The sequence below is a fragment of the Papio anubis genome, chromosome 20, assembly GCF_008728515.1.
Source record: "Papio anubis isolate 15944 chromosome 20, Panubis1.0, whole genome shotgun sequence".
NCBI lineage: Eukaryota > Metazoa > Chordata > Mammalia > Primates > Cercopithecidae > Papio > Papio anubis.
This window is the reverse complement of record NC_044995.1, coordinates 11114102-11137578: the sequence shown is the minus strand read 5'-3', so window position 1 is coordinate 11137578 and position 23477 is coordinate 11114102. Positions and strand designations below refer to the sequence as shown.

The 23477-nt window shown below is 43.3% G+C and overlaps 2 protein-coding genes across 9 annotated transcripts in view; one reads left to right on the top strand and one right to left on the bottom strand.

Moving 5' to 3' along the window:
- Positions 1-19498, bottom strand: part of ZNF471 (zinc finger protein 471) — a 30568-nt gene extending 11070 nt beyond the window's left edge. Inside the window, exons 1-4 of one of the 4 annotated variants that reach the window (XM_003916177.5) lie at positions 18542-19498; positions 10127-13126; positions 6277-6364; positions 1478-1604 (exon numbers count right to left, since the gene is read on the bottom strand). In XM_003916177.5, coding sequence (XP_003916226.1) covers positions 1478-1604; positions 6277-6309 — 160 coding nt within the window. In that variant the 5' untranslated portion in view covers positions 6310-6364; positions 10127-13126; positions 18542-19498. Of the gene's footprint in view, positions 1-1477; positions 3551-6276; positions 6365-6583; positions 13127-18541 lie in introns of those variants that run through there. The other 3 variants (XM_017952713.3, XM_031659310.1, XM_017952712.3) reach the window with 3 other exon arrangements.
- ZNF667 (zinc finger protein 667) overlaps positions 18858-23477 on the top strand; it is a 31391-nt gene continuing 26771 nt past the window's right edge. Inside the window, exon 1 of one of the 5 annotated variants that reach the window (XM_009195419.3) lies at positions 18858-18888. The gene's annotated coding sequence lies outside the window, so the exon portion shown is untranslated. Of the gene's footprint in view, positions 18889-19531; positions 19657-19746; positions 22896-23477 lie in introns of those variants that run through there. The other 4 variants (XM_009195417.4, XM_021931472.2, XM_021931473.2 and 1 more) reach the window with 4 other exon arrangements.

The window sequence follows — 23477 nt, the reverse complement described above, 5'->3', positions numbered from 1 at the left end:
TAATTTAAAACATATAACATCTGAAACTTAAAAATTCACTAGATGCACCTAACCAAACACTGAGGGTAAGGATAGAGTCAGGGAATTTGACTATGAATCAACAGAAATTATCCAGTCTGAGCTGGGCACAGTGGCTCATGCCTGTAATCCCAGCACTTTGGGAGGCAGAGGTGGGCAGATCACCTGAGGTCAGGAGTTCGAGACCAACCTGGGCAACATGGTGAAACCCTGTCTCTGTTAAAAATAAAAAAATTAGGCCAGGCACAGTGGCTCACACTTACAATCCCAGCACTTTGGAAGGCTGAGGCGGGTGGATCACGAGGTCAGGAGATCAAGACCATCCTGGTTAACACAGTGAAACCCCATCTCTACTAAAAAAATACAAAACAATTAGCCGGGCATGGTGGCAGCCACCTGTAGTCCCAGCTACTCGGGAGGCTGAGGCAGAAGAATGGTGTGAACCCGGCAGGCAGAGGTTGCAGTGAGCTGAGATGGAGCCACTGCACTCCAGCCTGGGCGACAGAGTGAGACTCTGTCTCAAAAAAATAAAAGAAAAAAAAAAATGAGCTGGGTGTGGTGGTGGGTGCCTGTAATCCCAGCTACCTGGGAGGCTAAGGCAGGAGAATTGCTTGAACCTGGGAGGTGGTGGGCCAAGATTGCGCCACTGCACTCCAGCCTGGGCAACAGAGCAAGACTGTCTTTAAAAAAAAAAAAAAAAAGAGAGAGAGAGAGAGAGAGAAATTAAAACAGAGAACAAAGATTTTTAAAAGTGAAACAATCCTTAGTTACCTAGGGCACAATATCAAACAATCTAACATAGGTGCAACTGAAGTCCCAAAACATAAAAGAACAGAAAAAAAGATTTGAAGAAATAATGGCTAAAAATTTCCCAAATTTGGTTTAAGATATAAATTTAGTTTCAAGAAGCTCAATGAACCACAAGCATAATCAAAAGGGCTTCTAGAGAACAGAAAGCTAATTTAGCCAATGAGGTGGCCCCAGTGCTTAGAAGAAAAGGCCATATGAATTTCCCTAACTGTAAGCGATCTGAAGCCATTTTCAGTTTGTGTCTTCAGTTTGTTACTTATCACAAGTTAATATAAAGATACAGATTTTAAAAGTGATATTCTGAATTTATAGTAATCTAGCTATATATTCTTTGTGAACCTTGTTGTTGTCTAGTGGTGATAATAATTCTGTAGGAGAGAGAGAACAAGGAAACCCAGGAGACTGGTGAGATTCACATTGTGTCCTGTGTTCCCAATTGCCTTAAGGGTATACGCATGGAATATCTGATATTCACCAAATTCACTAACTCTAAATCTCAAGTTTTCTTCAGTCCCTCAATATCCTCTGTTTCTCAGATTCCATTCCCAGATTCCATTCTGACCTACATATAACAAAAACAAATTTCATAATATATAAAAACATAAAAGGTCCTTAAAGGTTGATTATGCAGGAGGGAAAAGATCCTCACCAAGTGATACCAGGCTCTGATAGTTCTCCAACATCATACTCCTGTATAAATGCTTCTGAGCAGGGTTCATCCATTGCCATTCTTCCTGGGAAAAATCTATTGCCACATCCTTGAATGTCACTAAGTCCTGAAGTGATAAATATATTCTTAACCGACCAATACTCATGTCCAAAGATAACTCTGAGTTGATCCAAGATGTCTCTACTTTATGTGAGAAGTAACTCATAGAAGAGAAAAAACATAAATATGAAGATCCAAGTCAAAATAGTACTTATGGAAGTGTTTAACTGCATTGGGTACAATGGTGCCAACCAATTCCGAACATAGGGAAATGTACGTGCATAACTACAAGGCAGTGAAGAGGGCTTCAAGGAAGAACACATACCTGTGTTGAATCTTCAAAAGCATAAAAGGAGTATCTAAATTGATATTTTTTAAATGATTCTCCATGGGATCCAAGTTTTATTGGCAGGGATAGGAGAAAGGCATTGAACTAATGTGGCTGATTTTTTTTTTCTTAAATAATAAAAACATGTTTAAGAATGCAATTTTCTTATGTCTGCATCAGTGAATACTGTGTTTTCCACCAATGGTTGGTAGAACCCACAGTTGCAGAACAAAATGAAATTGAAGTTATAACTTTTACATGTTCTTAGAGAAAAATTAATGACCAGTTATAATCACCAGCAGGTTGTAAGAAATTTTAAAAGTTATTGTGGGCATTTTTCACCTTCAGATTTATTTCCATTGAAAATGAATATCTTCTTAATCTTAGTGCCTGATTTGCAAAGTTATCAAAAATATAACTAAATAAAGACAAGGTTAGGAGCACAACATTTTAATTTGCTTTAAACAGTAATCTCTGTATCATGTCTTTGTTCTAAAGATTAGTGTTTAAAAGCAAATTTTAAGCAGATATTCAATGTAGGGGACTTCAGAAGATATACATACCTTTAGAAAAATGTTTAATATATTTTTCATATAAAAGAATTACAAAATTGTTTGTTTCTCTGTGAACTCTCAGTTTTTCCTGAATTCTAGTTTTCACCTTCTAGTAAGTTGAGAACTAAGAACCACCATTTCACATATTCTTATAAAATGAGATGAATTCCTCAATGCAAGCAAAAGGTGCTCACATTCTTTCCAATATTTAGGATAATTTTGGTGACTATTAAGGACAGAGTAGCTTTGGCTGTTCCCACAGGAAAAAAAAAACTGATTGCTTTTGATCCTGGTACTTATGGTTAATAATCTGGTATATATACTACCAGAATTTTACCAATATCAATGAAATAACTTTATATATATATATATATACACATGTATATGTAGTGATGTTTTTAACTGATAATGCTATAACCAATGAGGTAAATCCCAATGGATAGCATCTGAAGAGCTTGTAATTCTTTTTTTCTTTTTAAGGAAAAAACCATTTATTGCAAGGTATCAGATACTTTATGAAATTTCCAGGAGGATTAAGACTGAATAAGTGACTAAATTAATTAAGACTAAATAAAATAAATGAGAAAAATAGGCAAACATCTCATTCAGAAGATTTTCAAATGATTTATGTTTGCCCTTAAGGAGGTTGAACATAATTTCCCACTCTTGGAGTGTAGATTGTGCATAGTGACTTCCTTACAAACAGTACAGTATGGAAAAGTGAGGGAAAAAAGAGTCACCTTATTATAGAGAAATCTGACAAACACTACCTCAAAGTTAATTAACATCGATTAACATCAACAGTAATAACTCATGTTGACAGTGTGCACCCCTGATTTGATGTGATGAAAAAGGAAATTTACTTCTGCAATCTTCCTCCCCAAAACACAGTATCCTATTCTAATCATGAAAAAACATCATATTTGAGACATTCTACAAAATAATCGAGTATTCCTCAAAGTTGACAAGGTCATCAATAAGCAAAGTATGAAAAACTATCACAGCTAAGAGGAGTCTTAGGAAATATGGCTACTAAATGTAATATAATTTCCTAGATAGTATCCTGGAACAGAAAAAAGACATTAGATAAAACCTGGCCAGGTGCAGTGGCTCACACTTATGGTCCCAGCACTTTGGGAGGCCAAGGCTGGTGGATCAGTTGAGGCGAAGAGCTCAAGACCAGCCTACATAGCATGGCAAGGACAATATGGCAAAACCCCACCCCTACCAAAAATACAAAAATTGGCTGTGCACAGTGCTGCATGCCTATAATCCCAGCTACTCAAGTGGCTGAGGCATGAGAATTGCTTGAACTGGAGAGGTAGGTTATAGTGAGCTATGATCCTGCCACTGCACTCCAGCCTGGGTAACAGAGTAAAACTGTGTCTCAAAAAAAAAAAAAAAAAAAAAAAAATTAAAAAGTTGAAACAATGAAAGAAAATCTAAACTAACCACTTTAGTTACTAATAACATATCAATATTGGTTCATTAATTTTAACAACAGTACCACACTACTGTAAAACGTTAATAGGGGAAGATTGGTGTGGTATAAGATTTCTCTATACTATCTCCACAATTTTTCTACAAATATAAAACTATTCTAAAAAATAAAATTTATATTTTAAGTAAACCTTCTCAAGCGGAGGACATCAAAACTTCAAATTATCTTTTAAAAATATATAAAGTCTAGCACTAAACCCAAAATGAGGCATTTAAGACAAAAATCAAGATAATTTTCAAAGAATCAGAAAATAGAAACACATAAGAGATTCAGATAATGGAATTATCCAACAAGGCTATCAAAATATTATGATAATATTTTTAAGGAGTTAAAAGGAAAGGTAGTGAATTCAGGAAGAAAATAGAAAATTACATTAAACAATTAAATAGAAATTCTAGAACTAAGTATTCTATAACAGAAGTTAAGAATTCCATTATGGGCTTAACAGGAGATTACAGAGTTAAAGAGAGAATTAAAGCATAAGTGACATGTAAAACAGTGTGAAAAATAATTAACATGTATATAATTGTAATCTTAGAAACAGGAAAGTTTCAGAATATTTAAAAAGACAGTGGTTGAAAAATTTCCAAATTGATGAAAGACACCAAGCTACCCTGAATACTGACTTAAAACAAAAATAGTGAATCATGTTCACCGTCTATCAAATAAGCATGTGTGTGTGCATTTCAGGTGATGGGGTTAATGGACTGCATCTTTATCATCTATAGTAGTAGGTTACTAGACAATTTCTAAAACTAAAATAATCAAGAAATAGTGTATGGAACAGTGTATGGAACATTATTCAGGAGTATGAGGTTAAATATCAAAACTAAAGACAGTAAGTAGTATTGTGGAGATAACAACTTACTTCTAGAGGGCAAATGGCAGGGGAATAATTCTGTTGTATTAAATGGTGCCTGTGACTTCAGGTAGAATTTTAATGACAACATCAGGCACACAAACCATAAAAGGTCTGTATCTTTGGAAAATTATGTTAGATAATTCACAAAATGGTTTAATGCTGAGGAAGACACCGATGCCCAGAATCCATGTAAATATTTTTTAGTATCTCATGAACTCTGACAGTGCAAGAAAAAAAAGCAGTGTTTCAAAATTAATTTAACATAACTTTTGATATGAAGCATATAATTTAATTAAGCACTAATTATGGACATCTGACACTCATGTATGTCATGAAAACACATTTTCCACTTAGAAAAAATGTGAAGGGGAATTTCACAGTGGGAGAATTAAGGGTTCCTTTTGTATACATGGTTCTTTATACATGTGCAATATAATATTTAAAAATTAAAAAATTAAAAGCAGAAATTCAAGTAAAACTGAGTGTAGTACAGCAACAGAACCAAATATACACAGGAGTTTAGTGCATGGTATTGGTGGCATTTCAAATTAGTGAGAATGAGATGAATAATTCAATTAATGCCATTGCGCCAACTTGAAAAAATAAATCTCTGCCTCACTTATTATAAATTATACATTTAATATAAAAATTTAATGTAAATTAAATTTAACATAAAAAGTGAATGTAATTTCAGCTCTACCATGATAGAAAACCACAAAAATCAAGTGTAAGCTTACCAGAAACTTAACTGTGAAGGATAAAACAAATCTTAGAAGAAAAATAGGACCTAAAGGTAGACAAAAATTTCATCAACAGGACACAAAACACCATTAACTTTGAAGGGAAGAAAGTATTTATGTATACACACAAAGGCATAACATAGCTGTGAATGAGATACAAGCTGAGAATAACTTCTTAAAAGAACTGGGAGGTAATGGTGAAATTTGTTTTTAAATTTTGTACCATGTGAACATCTCACCTATTTAAATTTATAAAATTTGCAAAAATTAAGTAGAATAAGATTTTTTCAGGTGAACAAATGAGGCTGGTAATTCATACTTAAAATGTAAAGAAAATCTTTTAAGGAATTTATCTTAAGGACATACTCAGAGATTTGGACAAAAATTCAGGTAGATGCATTCTCTATACAGGAGAGGCACTGGATGCGCATTTAACCTGGAACCCGACTCACTAGTAATAAGATATCCACAGATATATTCCATACAATATAAATCAAGTCTTTTCACAAGAGTCAGCACTTAATTTAAAATGTACACAAGGTGGGAAGAGGAATCTCACAGAGGCCTCCATGACTTTTTATACTAAGCTATTACTCACTCATTAGGTAATTAGAGTTAAAGACAGTGGCCTCGGAGAGAAGTGGGAACTAGGCTCTTGGACTGTTAATCAGGGAATTTTCAAAAGAAAAGAAGCATTGCAAAGTACTAAACAGCAAGACTGCCTTTCATGAAGAGAAAGAAAATATCAACTAACCCGGGGCATGACTTTTACTACTTCAACATTCATTTTTGCCTTCTCTTCTGGTCTTTCTCTTGAAGAGCAGTGTCTTGGGAAGGCAAGGCTGAAGGAAGGGAAAGGTTAGTGAGAGATGAGGCCTTTGCTGCGCTCCCAGAATCACTAGCCTAAAACTGTCTTCTTCTTCCCAGCTTTGGTTGATCCCATAACTGGGTATGAGCAACCTATGGCCACTGAAGGGCTGTAACTCGTAACTGGTTTTTTTTTTTTTTTTTTTTTTTTTTCATGCTTGAGGTCCTAAATTTAATCTTTTTCAAAGACTTACCTTCCCATTCAGATGTATGAGGTACTCTGCATAGATTAGATTATCTCGCTTTATTTTTGAAATAATCCTACAAAATAGTCATTTCCTCTATTTTTACAGGTAAAGGTGGAGTCATTCTCTTCTTGGGTCTCTGCTTCATGCTTTGAAAGTCTACTCTTTGAAAATCTGGCTCCTTTTTGGGCCAGATGGATGGGGTTTTTGGGAAAAAACAAAAGAAAAAGGAAAATCTGACTCCCAAATGCCACTAGAGGCCAGGGTTATCCTCCTCCTTCACTCAACCCCCACCACTGCATCCCTGCCCTGCTCCCTGGCAATGTTTCACTTTCCTCACCCTGAAACGATGGAACCTTTAGCATTCAATTCTGCCACTTTCACTCTCACCTCTGTCCCAGCCCCTTGATTACCCTCCTGTCACACAGAACTGAGGGTGTCTCCTGCTTCAGTTAGGAGTTTCAGTCACCCCAGCTTTTGCTTCTTACTGAAACTCCTGGACTGTGGACAGGAATTCTATTCCATGTTTCCGATCCCGGCAACACACAATTCCAAACAGCCACACTCATAAACAATCCAATCCTATCCATCTTCCAAGTAGTCTCCCCACACTCAGCAGTCATACAGGGCCACAATTACAGGTATACAGGGTGACATACAAACACTAACAAGTTTCCTGGTCACACAGAGGACACAATCACAAGCACCCCAAAACAAGCACATATACAGTCACATTTCCATTGTCTAAGGACATGAATATAAGCACACACAGTGACTCACCAACACCTTCACACATACCCCTAATCTTACTTCTCTCACACACACAGCTCACTGTCCCCTATCTCTGTCTCACACATTCATGCTTCACAACCTCAGAGAGGTTATATTTGTAAAGCCTTTTGGATAACACACCATGGTTCACATAGTTTCTTTCTTACCCAATCACATCACTAGTCTTTCTCTCCCTCTTTCACACATACAAACATGATGTTCTCTTATACATACACATTCAATGGTATCTTTCAAAGAGGCCTCAATTACTCAAATACACCAGTATCTCACACAGATACACAAACACACTCTGATCTCTCACATTCCAACTGCTTTATCTCATGCACACAAAATACATACTGGTCGCTCTCACTCCAATCTTTTTCATACTGTGATACACCATCTCACTACCTACCAGGCCAGACAGAGACATACTCTAGTCTCTCACATACCCATTGGTCTCTCACACACTCACACCAACATACCCTATTCTCTCCCAATCACTGAACTCTCAGTCTAGTCTCTTGCTTTTACTCAGACACACACATGATCTTTCTCAGACTCCAGGGAGCCTCATACTTGTTAATCTTTCACACAGGCACATCTATTTCTCTCACACATTGATATACCCTGGCTCGCACTCTGGATTCTCACAGTCCAGTCCCTGATAACACACTCAGCTGACAAAGAGGAGAAACAAACTGTTTCTCTTACTCTACTCTCACAACACAAAACAGTTCTAAGACCAGATGTGTGGGGTCTTCACACACACACACACACACACACACACACACACACACCAGGCAAGCAATAAATTCTTCAATGAATACCAGGTGGGTGACCTCTAGGGCAACCCAATTCTGACACTATTTACCTGGAGATAGCGTAAGATCCCATACATTGAGGGCTCAGTCCTACAAAATTGCTCCCTACTTCCAATGCCAATTGCAAGCCCCAGGTTGTTTTATGTGTGCTTCTCATTGGCTATAAAATCGGGGTTCCTATGACCCCCTCCTTGCATTCAATTAATTTGCTAGGGCAGCTCACAGAACCTAGGGAAACACGTTTATAATCATAAAGAATTATTACAAAAGATACAGGTGAAGAAATGCATAGGAAAAGGTTATGTAGGAAGGCGCTCATCCTACAGGAGACTCCAGTGTTCAGTTATCTGGAAGTTTGATGAACTCAGTCCCTCTGGGTTTTTACGAAAGCTTCATTACTTAGGCATGGCTGGTTAAATCACTGACCACTGATGATCCATTTAACCTGTGGCTTCCTTTCCTCTCCCTGGAGATTGAGGATGGGACTGATAATCCCAACCCTCTAATCCTGCCTAGGTTGTTCTGATGACCAGCCCTTACCATGATCTACCTACAGGCTGCCGGCCCACCAATCATTAGCATGCAAAAAGACACTTAATACTTTGGAGATTGCAAGGATCTTGGAAGTTGTATGCCAGGAAACATAACTTTGTCCCATACTTTGATCACCTCCCTCTCTCTCACAAACTAATACCAACATACCATAGTCTCACTCTACTTTGATCGCCTCCCTCTCTCTCACAAACTAATACCAACATACCGTAATCTCACTCTTCAGACTCTCACAGTTTAGTCTTTCTCTCTCTCACACATGCCAGCCTCTCAAGGAGCCTCACATGACTGGTCTTTCACACACAGCCACATGTTCATCTCTCTCACACTCACTGGTGTCATGCTGTGTAGAGAACACTCAGGTTGTGAGAAAGAGACTCACACACACGAACACACCCTGGTCTCACACTCTGGTCTCAGTCTGTCAGACACATATAAACCACAGCCTCACACACTGACAGGTCTTTCACCCAAAACACGCATTTCTCACACTCACTGGTCTCCCTTTCACACATTAACACACCAGTCTCACACTCTGGCCTCACACGGTCTAGTCTCGCATACATGGTGATTCTTCTCTCTCAAACACACACACACACACACACACACACCGGCCTGTCATTGAGCCTCACACACCGACCAACCGGCCTTTCACACACAGGCCCACGCCCATCTCTCTCACACTCACTGGTCTCCCTTTCACACATTAACACACCACAGTCTCACACTCTGGCCTCGCACCATCTAGTCTCGCATACGTGGTGATTCTCTCTGACACACACACCGACCGAGTGGCCTTTCACACACAGGCCCACGCCCATCTCTCTCACACTGGTCTCTCACACGCCAGCCCGTCTCCCTCTCTCACACGAATACATCCTGGTCTCACGCTCTGGACACCCGGTCTGTTACACACTTACACACCCACACATCCCGCATCTTCTCACAGAGCTTCACACGCTTTCAAATGCAGGCACACCCCCATCTCTCTCACACTCACTGGTCTCTCGCACTGACCCGTCTCGCTCTGTCACACACGAACACACCCTGGTCTCACACTCTGGACTCTCGGTCTTCACACACACACACACACACAGAAACCGCACCCTCTCACGAAGCCTCACACGCTGACCGATCTTTTACACACAGGCACACCCCCATCTCTCCCACAGCTCACTCCCGTGGTCCCGCCGCCCCAAGCCGCCCCGAACGCCCAGCAGCCCCGAGCCGCGGCCTCCGCCCCGCAGGCTCGAGTACGCGCGCCGCGCTGGCCTCTGGGAAATGTAGTCGTCTTGGGGACAGAAGACGCGGCTGGGCCTTCGCGACCCGGGTCTGAGCCGCCCGCCTCGCCTGCCCTTCCTGGCCCAGCCCTCGGGCTCGGACTCCCAGACCACGCAAAACAAACCCCCGGCCTCGTCCGGCACCCAGAAGCTCTCATCCGAAGGACTTCTTGAGTCGACGCCGGAACCTCCATCGCGCAGGCGCCAGCCTCTCTTCAGGGGTCGGACGCGACGGGCGGAGACGAGGCGTGGCCTAGCGTTGAGGGGCTTGTCCTCGGGCTGCTGTGGGAGTGGGAGGGAACTTAGAGACAGAGCGGGCGGTGCCTGCGCAGTACGTGATTATGCCAGGTGGGCGTGGCCCAGGGTTTCCGGCGGGTAAGAGCGGGAGTGTGCGCAGGCGCAAAGATTGCGCTCTCCCCACCCCCCCCCCTTCGCCTAGAGACCAGAAGAGTCCCTAGTTACCGGTTTCTGGGGACTGGGAGTGAAGCGCGAGATGGCTGAGCCTTCGGTGTGAGCATGTGTGCGGCTTTGTGACGCTGTCTGTGCCTCTATGATCGCGATGTCATTCGGAGCGCGGCCTTCTGTGCCTGTCCGTGGGAATGTGATTATCTTTCTGTGCTAAGCTTATTTTGGAATAAGAACAGCGACTCGGAACCCCTACCGTGTTGTGACTCTAGCAAATTAATACCTCTCTCAGCTGCAAAATGGGAATATCACTGCTCAGAGGCAGTGAATAACAGGAAGTTTTTGGAACCAGTCCACTAGGATTGAACCGCGTTCCGCCCCTTAACAGAATGGAAATGGTCCCTGTTTTAGGGGACTAGCCCTTACTAGGAAAACTGTAGAATTAGTATGGGAAGGTGAGACAAATAAGGTAAAGCAATTCAGGGGGATACAGCAGAGAAAAAAAAAATCCCTGCCCTCTTATTATATAATTTACTTTGAGGTGGAGAGAGACAAGCCACAAATTCATGAGTTAGATAAATAGTCTGATGAATAGTAAAAAGGGCTATGGAGAAATATAACACAGAGAAAGTTGTATCGTATACATTTTTTCTATTGTCTCTTATAATATCTTAATATCTCAAAACAACCTTTCTGCAGCAGACACCAGCCAGGTGACCTCCACTCCAATTCAATTCTGACGCTACCTGGAGAGCATCAGATCCTACAGGTTAGACAGCTCAGCCCCACAAGACTGTCCCCCACTTCCCATGCCAATTCCAAACTCCAGATTGTTGTACCTGTGTTTCAGAGAGATGTGCTATAACTTGGGGCTCCCACAACCGGCTCCTTGGGTTCCATTAATTTGGTAGAGCGGCTCACAGAACTCAGGGAAACATTTATGTTTACTGGTTTATTATAAAAGATATTTTAAAGGATACAAATAAATAGCCAGATGAAGAGACATGTAGGGCAAGGTCCAAAAGAATCCTTAGTGCAGGAGCTTCTGTGCCCGTGGAGTTGGGGTGCACCACCCTCCCAGCATGAGGATGTGTTTTTGTCTACCTTCTTGGAAGCCGCTTGAACTCAGGTCTTTTTGGTTTTTATGGAGGTTTCATTATGTAGATGTGATTGATTAAATCACTGGCCACTGGCGATCAACTCAATTTTCAGCCTCTCTTTTCCCGGAAGTAGAGGGTGGAGCTGTGAGTTCCAATCCTCTGAGTACATGGCTGGTTCCTCTGGCAACTAGCCACCACTGCCCCCAAATATTGGGATTATCTTGTGAGTTTCCAAAAATCACCTCATTAACATAAACTCATGTGTGGTTGAAATACTGTCTTTCACGTTTATGGCTCTGGAGCTGTTCTGGAGCTTTTTCAGGAACCAAGAACAAAAGGCCAGATATTTTAACAAAAGATACTTTATTGCTGTAGTCATTTAGGAGATTAAAAGGGCTGTAAGAACTGTGAGCCATGAACTGTACCTTTCTTTCTAACTCCACATTCAGTGATGTCATACTCGTAGATTGAAATCTACCACAAGGGGACTATTTACAGTATGAAAATACAGTCTACATCATTAAAGGATGGAGATCCATTCTGAGAAATGGGTTCTTAGGCAATTTCCTAAGAAGCTTGTTGTGCAAACATCATAGAGTGTACTTACACAAACCTAGATGGTGTAGCCTACTACACACCCACACTCACTCAGACTGGGACAACTTAGACCTACCAGTTAACTTCTTGTGCACATCTGTGGGATGTGGGAGGAATCTGGAGTACCCAGAGAAAACCCATGGAGACATGGGGAGACTAGTCAGAGTGCATTAGGACCCACCCTAACGAACTCATTTTAACTTAATTAACTCTGTAAAAATCCTATCTCCAAATACAGTCACATTCTGAGATACTGGGAGTTAGGACTTCAACATGCAAAATTTGGGGCAGCCAAAATTCAACCAGTAACAAGAGGTTATTTTGATTCTTCTGTCCTCATTCATCCCACCAAGGAAGTAAGGGATATTTCCATTATCATACTATGTATTAAATTATCATTACATTACATATATAATGTTTTCTTTATCTAATTTTTACCTTATGTATACCACATTTTTGTTCATGGGCCATCATGACCAAAATTTCACAAAAAAAAAATGGAAAAAAAAAGTAAGCATCAAATCCATATTCCCTCTGAATTGTAAGTGATTATAATTCAGCTGCTTCCCACATGGGCAACTCAACGTCCAGTATTTCACAGTGGGTGCAGCAGAGATGTATTTAACTAATGAAGACTGAGTATTCTCTAGGGTAACACCAAGGAGATTATCTAGTATATGACACTGTAGCCTACAACCAGGTTTTCTAATATTCTCATGTTACTGAATCTACTTTTCACTGCTCCTAAAGTGCTGGCATTCAGGACAGACAAAAAAATAGGCCATACTTACATTCCACAGGTAGCTCACCTTGCCCTTGGAATCGAAGAATGACTTGGGGAAGAAGTGGGTGGGGAGGAGGAGGTATAGAAGCGTGACCATTCTGACTCTCTATACGTTCTTGCACAGACTTAGTTTCTATCCTTGGCAAACTATTTAATATTCCAAATGGCAACAGATGGGACCCAGCTGAAATCTCTCTTGGAGTAGATCAGACTAAGGATCTTCATCATTCAACTGATTCCTGAATAGGGAGGAAGAATGTCATCTACTTCAATTTGACTTCTGACCCCACCACTGTATCTTTAAAAAAATGAGAGTTCTATTGAAATATAGTCATAAGCTATATAATTCACCTACATAAAATGTAAAAATCAGTAACTTTTAGTATATTCATAGACATATAACCACTGCCATGGTCAATTTTAGACATTTTTATCACATCAAGAAGAAACCCCATAACCTTTAGCTATCCCCTTCCTCACCTCCCATTCCTCCAACACAAAGAGGATAGTAATCTACTTTCTGTATTTATGGGCCTGCTTATTCTAGAAATATGTTTTTATTTTCTATATTTTCTTATGCTCCAACGTATTAGGGTAGGGGAGCTAGCTGTAGTTGGCTGGGGAGAGCCCCTCCTACAGCTAGCTAATTCTTAAAGGCAGTAAACTACTTGCCCATAAACATACCCTTTATATGCAACCAACCAACCCAAAGCCCATAACCCCAATTACCATCTTCATCTAACTCTCATACACCAACCATTATTTCCCCTGCCCTAAACCAACCTGAGGACCAGACAACTAGAGACTACCCCCATAGCCCAGAGCCTGGCGACATTACTCAAACTAGACAATCCTAAATTGTTGCCCCTGCCTGGTTCTGCCTTTTCTAAAGAAAACATGATAAAGGCTCTGGGTCTAGGCTTTTTCCCTTCTGCCTAGGCACTCATTCTGCCTCCTGACCAAATCTTGAGACATCCCCATGTGGGTCCGTACGGTGTGGCATGCTCCCTTCTGCTGGGAAATGGGAGTAATAAACTCTTCATGCAAAGGCAGTTGTCTCCATGTCTGTCACCTTACCATACCTGATTTTTAAAAATCCAGGGTACGTTTTATTTATTTATTTTTTTTTGAGACGGAGTCTCGCTGTGTCGCCCAGGCTGGAGTGCAGTGGCGCGATCTCGGCTCACTGCAAGCTCCGCCTCCTGGGTTCACGCCATTCTCCCGCCTCAGCCTCCGAGTAGCTGGGACTACAGGCGCCCGCCACCTCGCCCGGCTAGTTTTTTGTATTTTTAGTAGAGACGGGGTTTCACCATGTTAGCCAGGATGGTCTCGATCTCCTGACCTCGTGATCCACCCGCCTCGGCCTCCCAAAGTGCTGGGATTACAGGCTTGAGCCACCGCGCCCGGCCCAGGGTACGTTTTAAAATGCCTCTCCTCACATGGAACCTGCCTTAGCCAAAAATAAACCAAAAAACCTAAGCTTAACATTTGATGCTACATAAAATAGGATTATGCTTTAGCAACACTATATTAAGATGTAAAATGGAGACATTTAGAAAAGCTTTTCTCATGTGTTATAAACTGTGTCCCCACAAATTCTTATGCTGAAAGCCTAACACACTGCACCTCAGAATGTGACCTTATTTGGTTGTTTCAGATATAATTAGTTATATCAAAATGAGGTCATTAGGGTAGACTCTAATCTAATCTAACTGGTATCCTTATAAAAAGGGGAAACTTCTCAAAATATTTCATGTACCCCCTAAATATATATACCTACTATGTATCCACAAAAATTAAAAATAAGAAAATTGTAAAAATTAAAAGGAAAAATTTTAAAGGTGAAATTTGCACACAGACGCATGCATGGGGGAAAATGACATGAAGAGACCACAAATTTCTGCTATTTAAGCCACCAGTCTGTGGTACTTTATTATAGCAGCTGTAGCAAACCTATACATCATAGGGCAAAAAAGTTACCAAGTTTGAGTCATATTTTACAGCCAAAAAAAGGAAAAAGCTTTATATAACTAACTTTATCTTGTTAGAATGTACAATTACAACTAAAAAAGTTCATTTTCAAGTGTATCATTTTTTGTTAGGTGTGTTTTTAAAAGCATATGAATTTATTTTATTATACTTTAAGTTCTGGGTTACATGTGCAGAATGTGGTTTTGTTACACAAGTACACATGTGCCATGGTGGTTTGCCGCACCCATCAACCCGCCACCTACATTAGGTATTTCCCCTAATGTTATCCCTCCCCTAGCCCCCCATCCCCACAAGCCCCGGTGTGTGATGTTCCCCTCCTTGTGTCTACGTGTTCTCACTGTTCAACTCCCACTTATAAGTGAGAACATGTGGTGTTTGGTTTTCTGATCTTGTGACAGTTTGCTGACAATGATGGTTTCCAGCTTCATCCATGTCCCTGCAAAAGACATGAACTGAAGCATATGAATTTGAAGTGATTATTTCCTACAGTACTTAGATTGTACAGTAGGCAAGTGTTACAGGCTACTTAGACCTAAACTCAAATTACAATATATAAATCCCTGCTGGTGTTCCATCCAAATAGTATTAAGTTTTTAAATAGTGGGAGATCAACTAAGTTTAAAATGCTCCAATGTAATTGGAAAGAAAAATATATAGAAATGGATCCTAAGGAAATAATTACAGATGAGGGTCAAAATCAGCTGAAAAATGGATCGGGATAGCATTGGTTATGATAGCCAGAATTAAGGCAAAAAAAACCTACGTGATAGTAAGAGTTAAATAAGTTGTGTTATGTTTACAATAAGATATATGATCCAAAAAATAAATAATACACTGATATGGTTTATCTGTGTCCTCACCAAATCTCATGTGGAATGGTAGTTGCCAATGTTGGAGGTGGGACCTGGAGGAAGGTGACAGGATCATGGCGGTGGTTTCTCACGAATGGTTTAGCGCCATCCCCTTGGTACTGTCTTTAGGATAGTGAGTTTGTTTTTGTGGGATCTAGTCGTTTAAAAGCATGTGGCACCTCCCCTACCCCCACCTTTCTCTTGCTCCTGCTCCTGCCATGTGAGACTCCTTGCTCCCCCTCTGCCTCCCCCCCATCGGAAATTTCCTGAGGTCTCCCCAAAAGCAGAAGCCACTATGCTTCCTATACAGCCTGTAAAACTATGAGCCAATTAAACTTCTTTTCTTTATAAATTCCCCAGTCTCAGGTATTTCTTTGTAGCAACGTAAGAACAGACTAATACACCATACAAAATACATAGAAAACAAGCAGAGTAAAATGACACCATTTACAATAATAGAGATGAAAATATCTGGTAATATACTCAACAGGACCTTTATGAAAACTTTGAAAACTCTACCAATGGAGTTAAAAGACCTGAATGAATGGAAACACACATCGTATTCTTAGATAAGGGATTCAATATCATGAGTATAATAATGGCAAAACCCTAATAAAATGAACAAGTACATATTCAAAGTGGTAAAATCTGAATAAGGTCTGTGTACTGTACCAATATCAATCTCTTGGTTTGATATTATATTACTGTCATGTAGAATGTTACCACTGGGGAAAGCTGGGTGAAAGGTACTATTTTTGCAACTTCCTGTGAGTTTACAATGATCTCGCAATGAAAAGTTAATTAGCCTTAGGGAGGGAATTGGGTCAAGGTGGCAGTACTTCTTACCATTTACTCTTCTGAAAGTTTTTTTTTTTTTTATCCACAGTGTAGATATATTCTATTTAAAAGAGCATATTTTCTTCATCTAATGGCTTCAACCCTCCTAAATACCACTTTTTTCCTAAAACTTTCCTGGTTATTTTTTTCTCAAATTGATTCTATCCTGCCTAACAATATGCCTTTTTTTGTTCTCTGTATATAGGAAAAGACCCCAGCATTCCACAGATGTGGCCACAATATCATCTTGAAATAGGACCTCATTACTCCATGGAATCTTAATTCCTCATAGCAAATTTCCTGTCCCCATTGACCAGACCTCATCCTTTAAGAACAAAATCATCTTCTAGAATATACTGCAAGCCAGAGCTCACAGATATTCAGAGTAGGCTAGAGCTATCTGGGGCATGGTACCTCATAACAAGGCATCAATCCCTCATCATCTTACGTGCTTCTCAAGGATAGCTCCCTTTTTCTCTACAGACGGCACATTTCTCAGCCACCAGTTATTCACAGAATCGTAGGCACAATGCTTATAGTGAATACATACATGATGGTTAAGCGGAGAAGAACGTCGACAGAGGGCACTGGGCTACTTTAGCCATCCCTTTTGGTCTTTCATTTGCCAGAAAGGGAGAAATAAGGACTAAGACCCTAACAAGGTCTTTATGAGACAGCAAGGTGCTGAAGGAAAAGACTGAAAATCACAGGAGAAGGAAATGCCAACTTACTTGGGACATGACTTTAAAATTTAAAAGTGATTTTGGTCAAGGTGCCATGTCTCATGCCTGTACTCCCAACACTTTGGAAGATCAAGGTGAGAGGATTGCTTGAGCCTAGGAGTTTGAGATCAGCCTGGGCCACACAGTGAGAACTTGTCTTTACAAAAAATTAGCCACGTGTAGTCCCATGCTAATTGGGAGGCTGAGGCAGGAGTAGTGCTGCAGTGAGCTGATTGCTCATTTTTTCCTCCTGATCCCTCTTTTTGAAGAGCAATTGTCCTGGGAAGGCAAAGTTAGGGAGAAAGAAAGGAGTTGTAAGATGCCAAGTCTGTCCTGCAGTTCCCAAGATCAGCTCAGAAACCCTCCCTTCCCCTGCTCTCCTCCTTTCCCTCATGTTCCAAACACAAACACGTTGTCATAATAAGATTCCAGATACTTGGGGACGGGAATGGTGGCTCAGGCTTGTAATCCCAGCACTTTGGGAGGCCGAGGCGGGCAGATCACGAGGTCAAGAGATCGAGACCATCCTGGCCAACATGACGAAACCCTGTCTCTACTGAAAATGCAAAAAAAATTAGCTGGGCGTGGTGGCGGGAGCCTGTAGTCCCAGCTACTTGGGAGGCTGAGGTAGGAGAATGGCGTGAACCCGGGAGGCAAAGGTTGCAGTGAGCCAAGATCGCGCCACTGCACTCCAGCATGGGCGACAGAGCGAGACTCCGTCACAAAAAATAATAATAATAAAAATAGATAAATAAATAAATAAAACACTGGTTTCTCTCTCACACACACACATACACACACACCACTCAATCACAAAAACTGGCTAGTGCTAGAAACCTTAGCAGGATAGTATTTTAGGCTTTTAGGTCACAAGATTTCTGCTGCAAGTACTGAACCCTGCCATTGTGCAAAAGCAGTCATAGAATAGACGTAAATATACACAAGTATACATATTCAAAATCAGTGGTTCCCCACAGAGATGTACACACCGCAAAAACTGGGCTCTAGAGTCAATAGTAAACAGTTCAGGCTTTGTGGGGTCACACAGTACCTGTTGCCACCTACTCAACTCTGCGCTTCCGTAAAGGTGGATGCAGAAGCTAAACAGATATCCAGAACATACACACATATTCAAAATCAATGCCCCCCCCGCCACGTACAAAACCACAAAAATGGGCTCGGAGACACACGTCTAAGGAAACACAAAGGTTCGTCCTCACACATGTTCAGGGTAACACAATGTGGGTCTCACCTACACAAACGTGCGATCAAAACCCGGGACACCCACGCCCAGATGACCGGGACGAGGCCATACTTCACATCTTCTCTCACAGACTCACAATTACGCAACGGTCACCTCACACGACTTTATGGCGGACACTCCCGGACCTTCCGCTGCCCGCCCCTCCTCGCTGCTTCTCCCAGCCCGGGTCGCCTCACCGACCCCGTCTCATCCCCGACGCAGTCAGGATCACCACCAGCCCGCCGGCTGCGCAGGCGCAACACCGCAAGGAAGAGCCGCAGGCCGCGCAGGGGCCTTTGGGAAATGTAGTCCGGGCGCCACGCAAAGGACTGTGGGCCTCTTCGCAAAACGTGCAGGTGAGTCCTCACCGTCGGCCGAAAGAAACATCCCTGTGCTACTCTCCCGGGTCAGTTCATCTCCGACCCGGACAGAGCAGAACCAGCGCAGCCCAAGCTTTCTTCACCTCACGTTGTGGGTGGGACCTTCCACAGCCTCGCTGCACCCCGGTGGCTTCTGGAAGTTGCAGGATGACTGCGTAGTGCGCACGCGCGCATGGGGGCATCCGCGTCCGCGGGTGAGGCCGGCTCCAAACCTCGTGAATGTGGGGGCGAAGGATGGTGGCGGGTGGGGGGCAATAAGCCCTCACACGGGAACGTGTGGGTGTGGGAGCCGGGAAGGCGGCGAACTGGGGAGGTTGCGTTTACTTAAAGAGCTCGAGGAAGGGCCTCAGTGTCCACACGTGATCTCCTGAGATGATGAAAAGCAGGGCCGAGCGCCCGTCCCCTAGGAGCCCGGTGCGCGTGCCAGCCCCGGGAGTGTGCGCAGGCGCGGGGCATCGAGCGTCCGCCCCCAGGACTGCACCGATTGTGCGAACGCGCTTGAGCGTATGGCGTTAAGGGGGCGGGGCCTCAGGCCGGGGCTGGTGGCTCCCTCCCCGAGAGGCGGGTGAGCGCGCGCCGCGTGGCCTTGTTTGGGGGCGGGGCCACGCGCCTGCCTGCGTGGTGCGTGTGTGAAGGGGGGTGCGGCGCGCGGTCCCGGGGTCCCGGAGGGGATTGCGCAGGCGCTGGGTCCCCGCGCGGCTGTGACGGTGGTCGCCGCTGGGGTCGGAGCCTGGGAAGACCGAGGTGAGGGGGCTGGCGAGAGTGTGGGTGTGTCTCTTTGAGGGCGTGGGCGGCGCGCCCGCCACTGCGTGGACGTTCCTGCCCGGGCGCGCGTGGGCGTCTGCGCGGGTGCTTGCGGGGGCCGTGGGCTCGAGCCTGCGTGAGGTCTGGGCCCGCAACTGCATGGGGTTTGCGCCTTTTCGCTGCTGTGGCTCTCGGGGTTTGTGCGCCCGCGTGTGAGGCGCGCCATGTGTGCCTGTGTGTGAGGGAGCTATGTCGGGACCGCGGATGTGTATCGCTGCGTGACCCACGCGAAGGAAACAATGGAGACAGTGGGAAGCCGGGAGTGGGTGTGTGACGCTGGCTGTGAAGATTTGTGTTGCTGGAGTGTGTGCGTGTGTGTCAGTGTCAAGCTGATGTGGGCGTTTATTGTAGCCTTGGGTTACTGTGTGATTTGCCTGGGCGTCTGTCTGCCACTTAGCGTCAGTGGCTTTGCGGTTGTGAGTGTGTGACTGTGCCCCTCTGGTGTATATTGCACTGTAACCATGGAAATGGAGGTCCGCAGGGGGAGAATTCTGATTAGCTCTAAGGTGTGATGGGCTGCCCTGGAAATCTGTGGAACTGTTTAATTGTGCATGACAGTCCTCCTTGGTACAATAGTATATTAATAGCACCTGCCTGGGTGTTATTGGGAAGATTAAATGGGATGATGTAGCTGAAACACCCTGACATGTGACGGACCTTGTCACATACTAATCACCGTGTTTAGGTGTTGGTTTTGGTGCTGGTGGTCGTTTTTCTTTGACCCTAGACAGAGGCAGAGATAGTGGTGAATGCTGGAGGAGTTTGCATCTCTGAACTTGGGACTGGGCGATCTTTGTCCACATACCAGGGCATCCGACCACCTCCATTTGAGCAGTGGTGCACTGTCCCCGCCAACCACCTGTGTCGTCTGTTTTCTGCATGTGTGCATTTGAGTGGAGGACAGAGCCCTCCACTGACGCTGCGTATGGTTGTGTCCCCTTCCTACCAGCGTAGCTTGGAAACAAGAGTATGGACTGTGGCGCCCCACTGTCTGGTGTTGACTCCTGGTTTCACCACTGGCTAGCTTTGTGACTGGGAGAGCTTAGTTAAGTCCACCACCCCTCGGTTTCTCCTGTAAAACAGTAGTCATAACAGAACCAACCTCAGGCTTATGGTGAGCATAAGTAGAACTTGGCACAAGGAAGTGCCACATAAATGGTCATCGTTTTATTAGTAGCATAATCGCGGGCATCCCACACCTGGAGAATAAAATCCATAGGTAGAAAAGCAAAAAGATGAGGCCTAGAGTAAAGGTTTCAGGTTCAGAGGTAAAATAACTTGGACGTCTAGATCAGGGCTTAGGTTCAGAATTGTGTAGTCAGGGTCCTGGGAGGGCAGCAGTAGGGTGGAGGAGGTGGGGTCCGGAACAAAGGATCGTCCTGATGGAGATGTCCCTAGGGAGCCCATGGGGAACCCATGGGGTCAAGAACAGAACTTTGAAGTGTCAGGGACTAAGGGATGTTCTCATATAACACATGGGTCTGGAAATGTTTCTGTCCAGACCAGTGTTTCATAGCCTTGTCACTGTGACATTTGGGGCCAGATAGTTTTTTGTTGGGAGATGGGAGGGGGTGCTATTCTATGTATTATAGGATGCTGTGCAGCAACCCTGGGCTCTATTTACCAGGCCAGTAGCACACGGCACCTCCCTTCAGATTGTGACAAGTGAAAAAAAAAAATGTCTCCAGACACTGTCAAGTGTCCTCTGCAGGGGCAAAATCACTCTGATTGAGAGGACGGTGATGCAAAAGCATGGACAGACCCAGGGCACGATGAGAGGGAGAAGAGTAAGGGAGCTGGGGAAGGCAGGGAGGGAAGAGATGATAAAGGGATAGTGTTCTGAGATGAGAAGAAAGGTGTTCATGGCCTGCAGCCTGGGTAAGCTCCGAGATGCATTCATTCGTTCAGCCAGTGAGTGCCTACCATGGACTGGGCACTGTGCTAGTCTCTAAACAAAACAGGCAAGGTTTCTACTCAGCTGGAGCTTGCATTTAGTGGGAGAGACAAAAATAAAGTCTATAATAGGTGCCGATAGGTATTTTGAAAAGGAAAGCAGGGTAAAAGGATTACCAGGCGTTGTTAGGTGTTTTTTTTCAGAGTCAACATCCAGGTCTCCCATGGGCATCTTGGTCAACTCCAGAGCCAGGAATGGCCACCAGCAGTGACCCTCTGGAATCCCTTGATTAGGGAATCTAAGAGTTTGACTTTGATCTTACCGAAGACTTTTCTCTTCACTGAGGTCTGGACTTCAACAGAAACAGGTCAGATCTCTAGCTCTGTCCTTGAGACTCTGAGACTCAAACGTTATTCTAAATGATGGCTTCACGTTACTGTCACCTTGGAATGCTTTATTAAAAAAATAAAATAAAATAAAAAGGCAGGTCAGACTCAATCCCCAGAGATTCTGATTTACTTGGTCTGGCATAGTGAACTGCCATCAGCTGTCACTATTTATTAGAAAGCTCCCAAGAGACTAATGTACGCACAGAGTTGAGAGCTACAGCTCTGAGTGCCTGCAACCCAGGCTCCTTTGGGGCCTCTGGGAATGAGATAAATTGATTTGGAGGAGTCAGGGTGAGGATGCAAGTGACCTCTGCTTGGATATCTTATCAAAAACAGTCCTCAGAGCTGCACTTCCCTGCAGTAGGGATATTCCTAGCCCCATCCTGCAAGTGAGGAAACCTAATCTGTTCCCACACAAAGTGGGGAAATGGCAGGCTAGACATGCATATGCATAGCCTGTGTTCTTCCTGTAACAGCTGTGCTGCGGTCTTTGGTGAAATTGCATACATACATTCCTGGCCTCTGGGACTGGCAGGTTCAGGCCAGGAGTGATCTTTGAATATTTGACAGCTGGTACAGCAATAGCTGACTGGCCCAAAGGAGGCAGTGAGGCTGTGGCAGTGCATTTAATGGCTGGTTTTCAGTATATCAGAACCCTCCCCCAGTTCAATACCCAGCACAGCCCCCCAGGCTCAAAGGGGTGCCAGGGCAGGAGGGGAAGGCCTCTCAGTTATTTGCCTCAGAGAGGAGGCACAACCACTGTTCAGTAGCTCTTTGAAGCATGTTCCAGCCGTCCTCACCTCAGGAAGACGTAGCTTTGTGCCTTTCAAAGCCCTTTCTCATCTATCATCAGGGACTCAGAAGATGAGCCAGGTTTACAGCCCTGCCTTGATGTGGTATGTGCGACCCAGCCTTCTTTTATTTCGTTTGTTGTTTTGAAGATGTAATTATACGTTCATGACACAAAAACAAAGCATAGAGAGCAAAAAGCGGGTTTTGGATTTTTCCAAACCCAAAATATGTTATATATGTGGATTCCCACACATATAACCTGGTTCCTTTCTTCAGGGACAGTCACTGCTACAAACTTTTTGTTTATCTTTCCAGCGCCTTTTCAAAGTCATGTATTTGTATACTATATTTTGGTTTTTCTAAATGGCTTTTCTGTATTTTTCCCCTTATACCATTTTATCTTGGAGGTTTTTCAGCCTTAGCACAGTTGATGTTTTGAGCCAGATCCTTCTCTGCTCTGGAGGGCCGTCCTGTGCATTGCAGGATGGTGAGCAGCATCCTTGGCCACCACTCACTGGATGCCAGGGGCACCTCACCTCCCAGATGTGACAACCAAAAACAGCCTCAGACATTGCAATTTTCTCATGGGGGGCAAAATTACCCCCAATTAGGAATCACTACTATGGTTCTACTTTGTTCCTTTTAATATGTGGTATCTCATTATATGCATGTAATATTCACTGAAC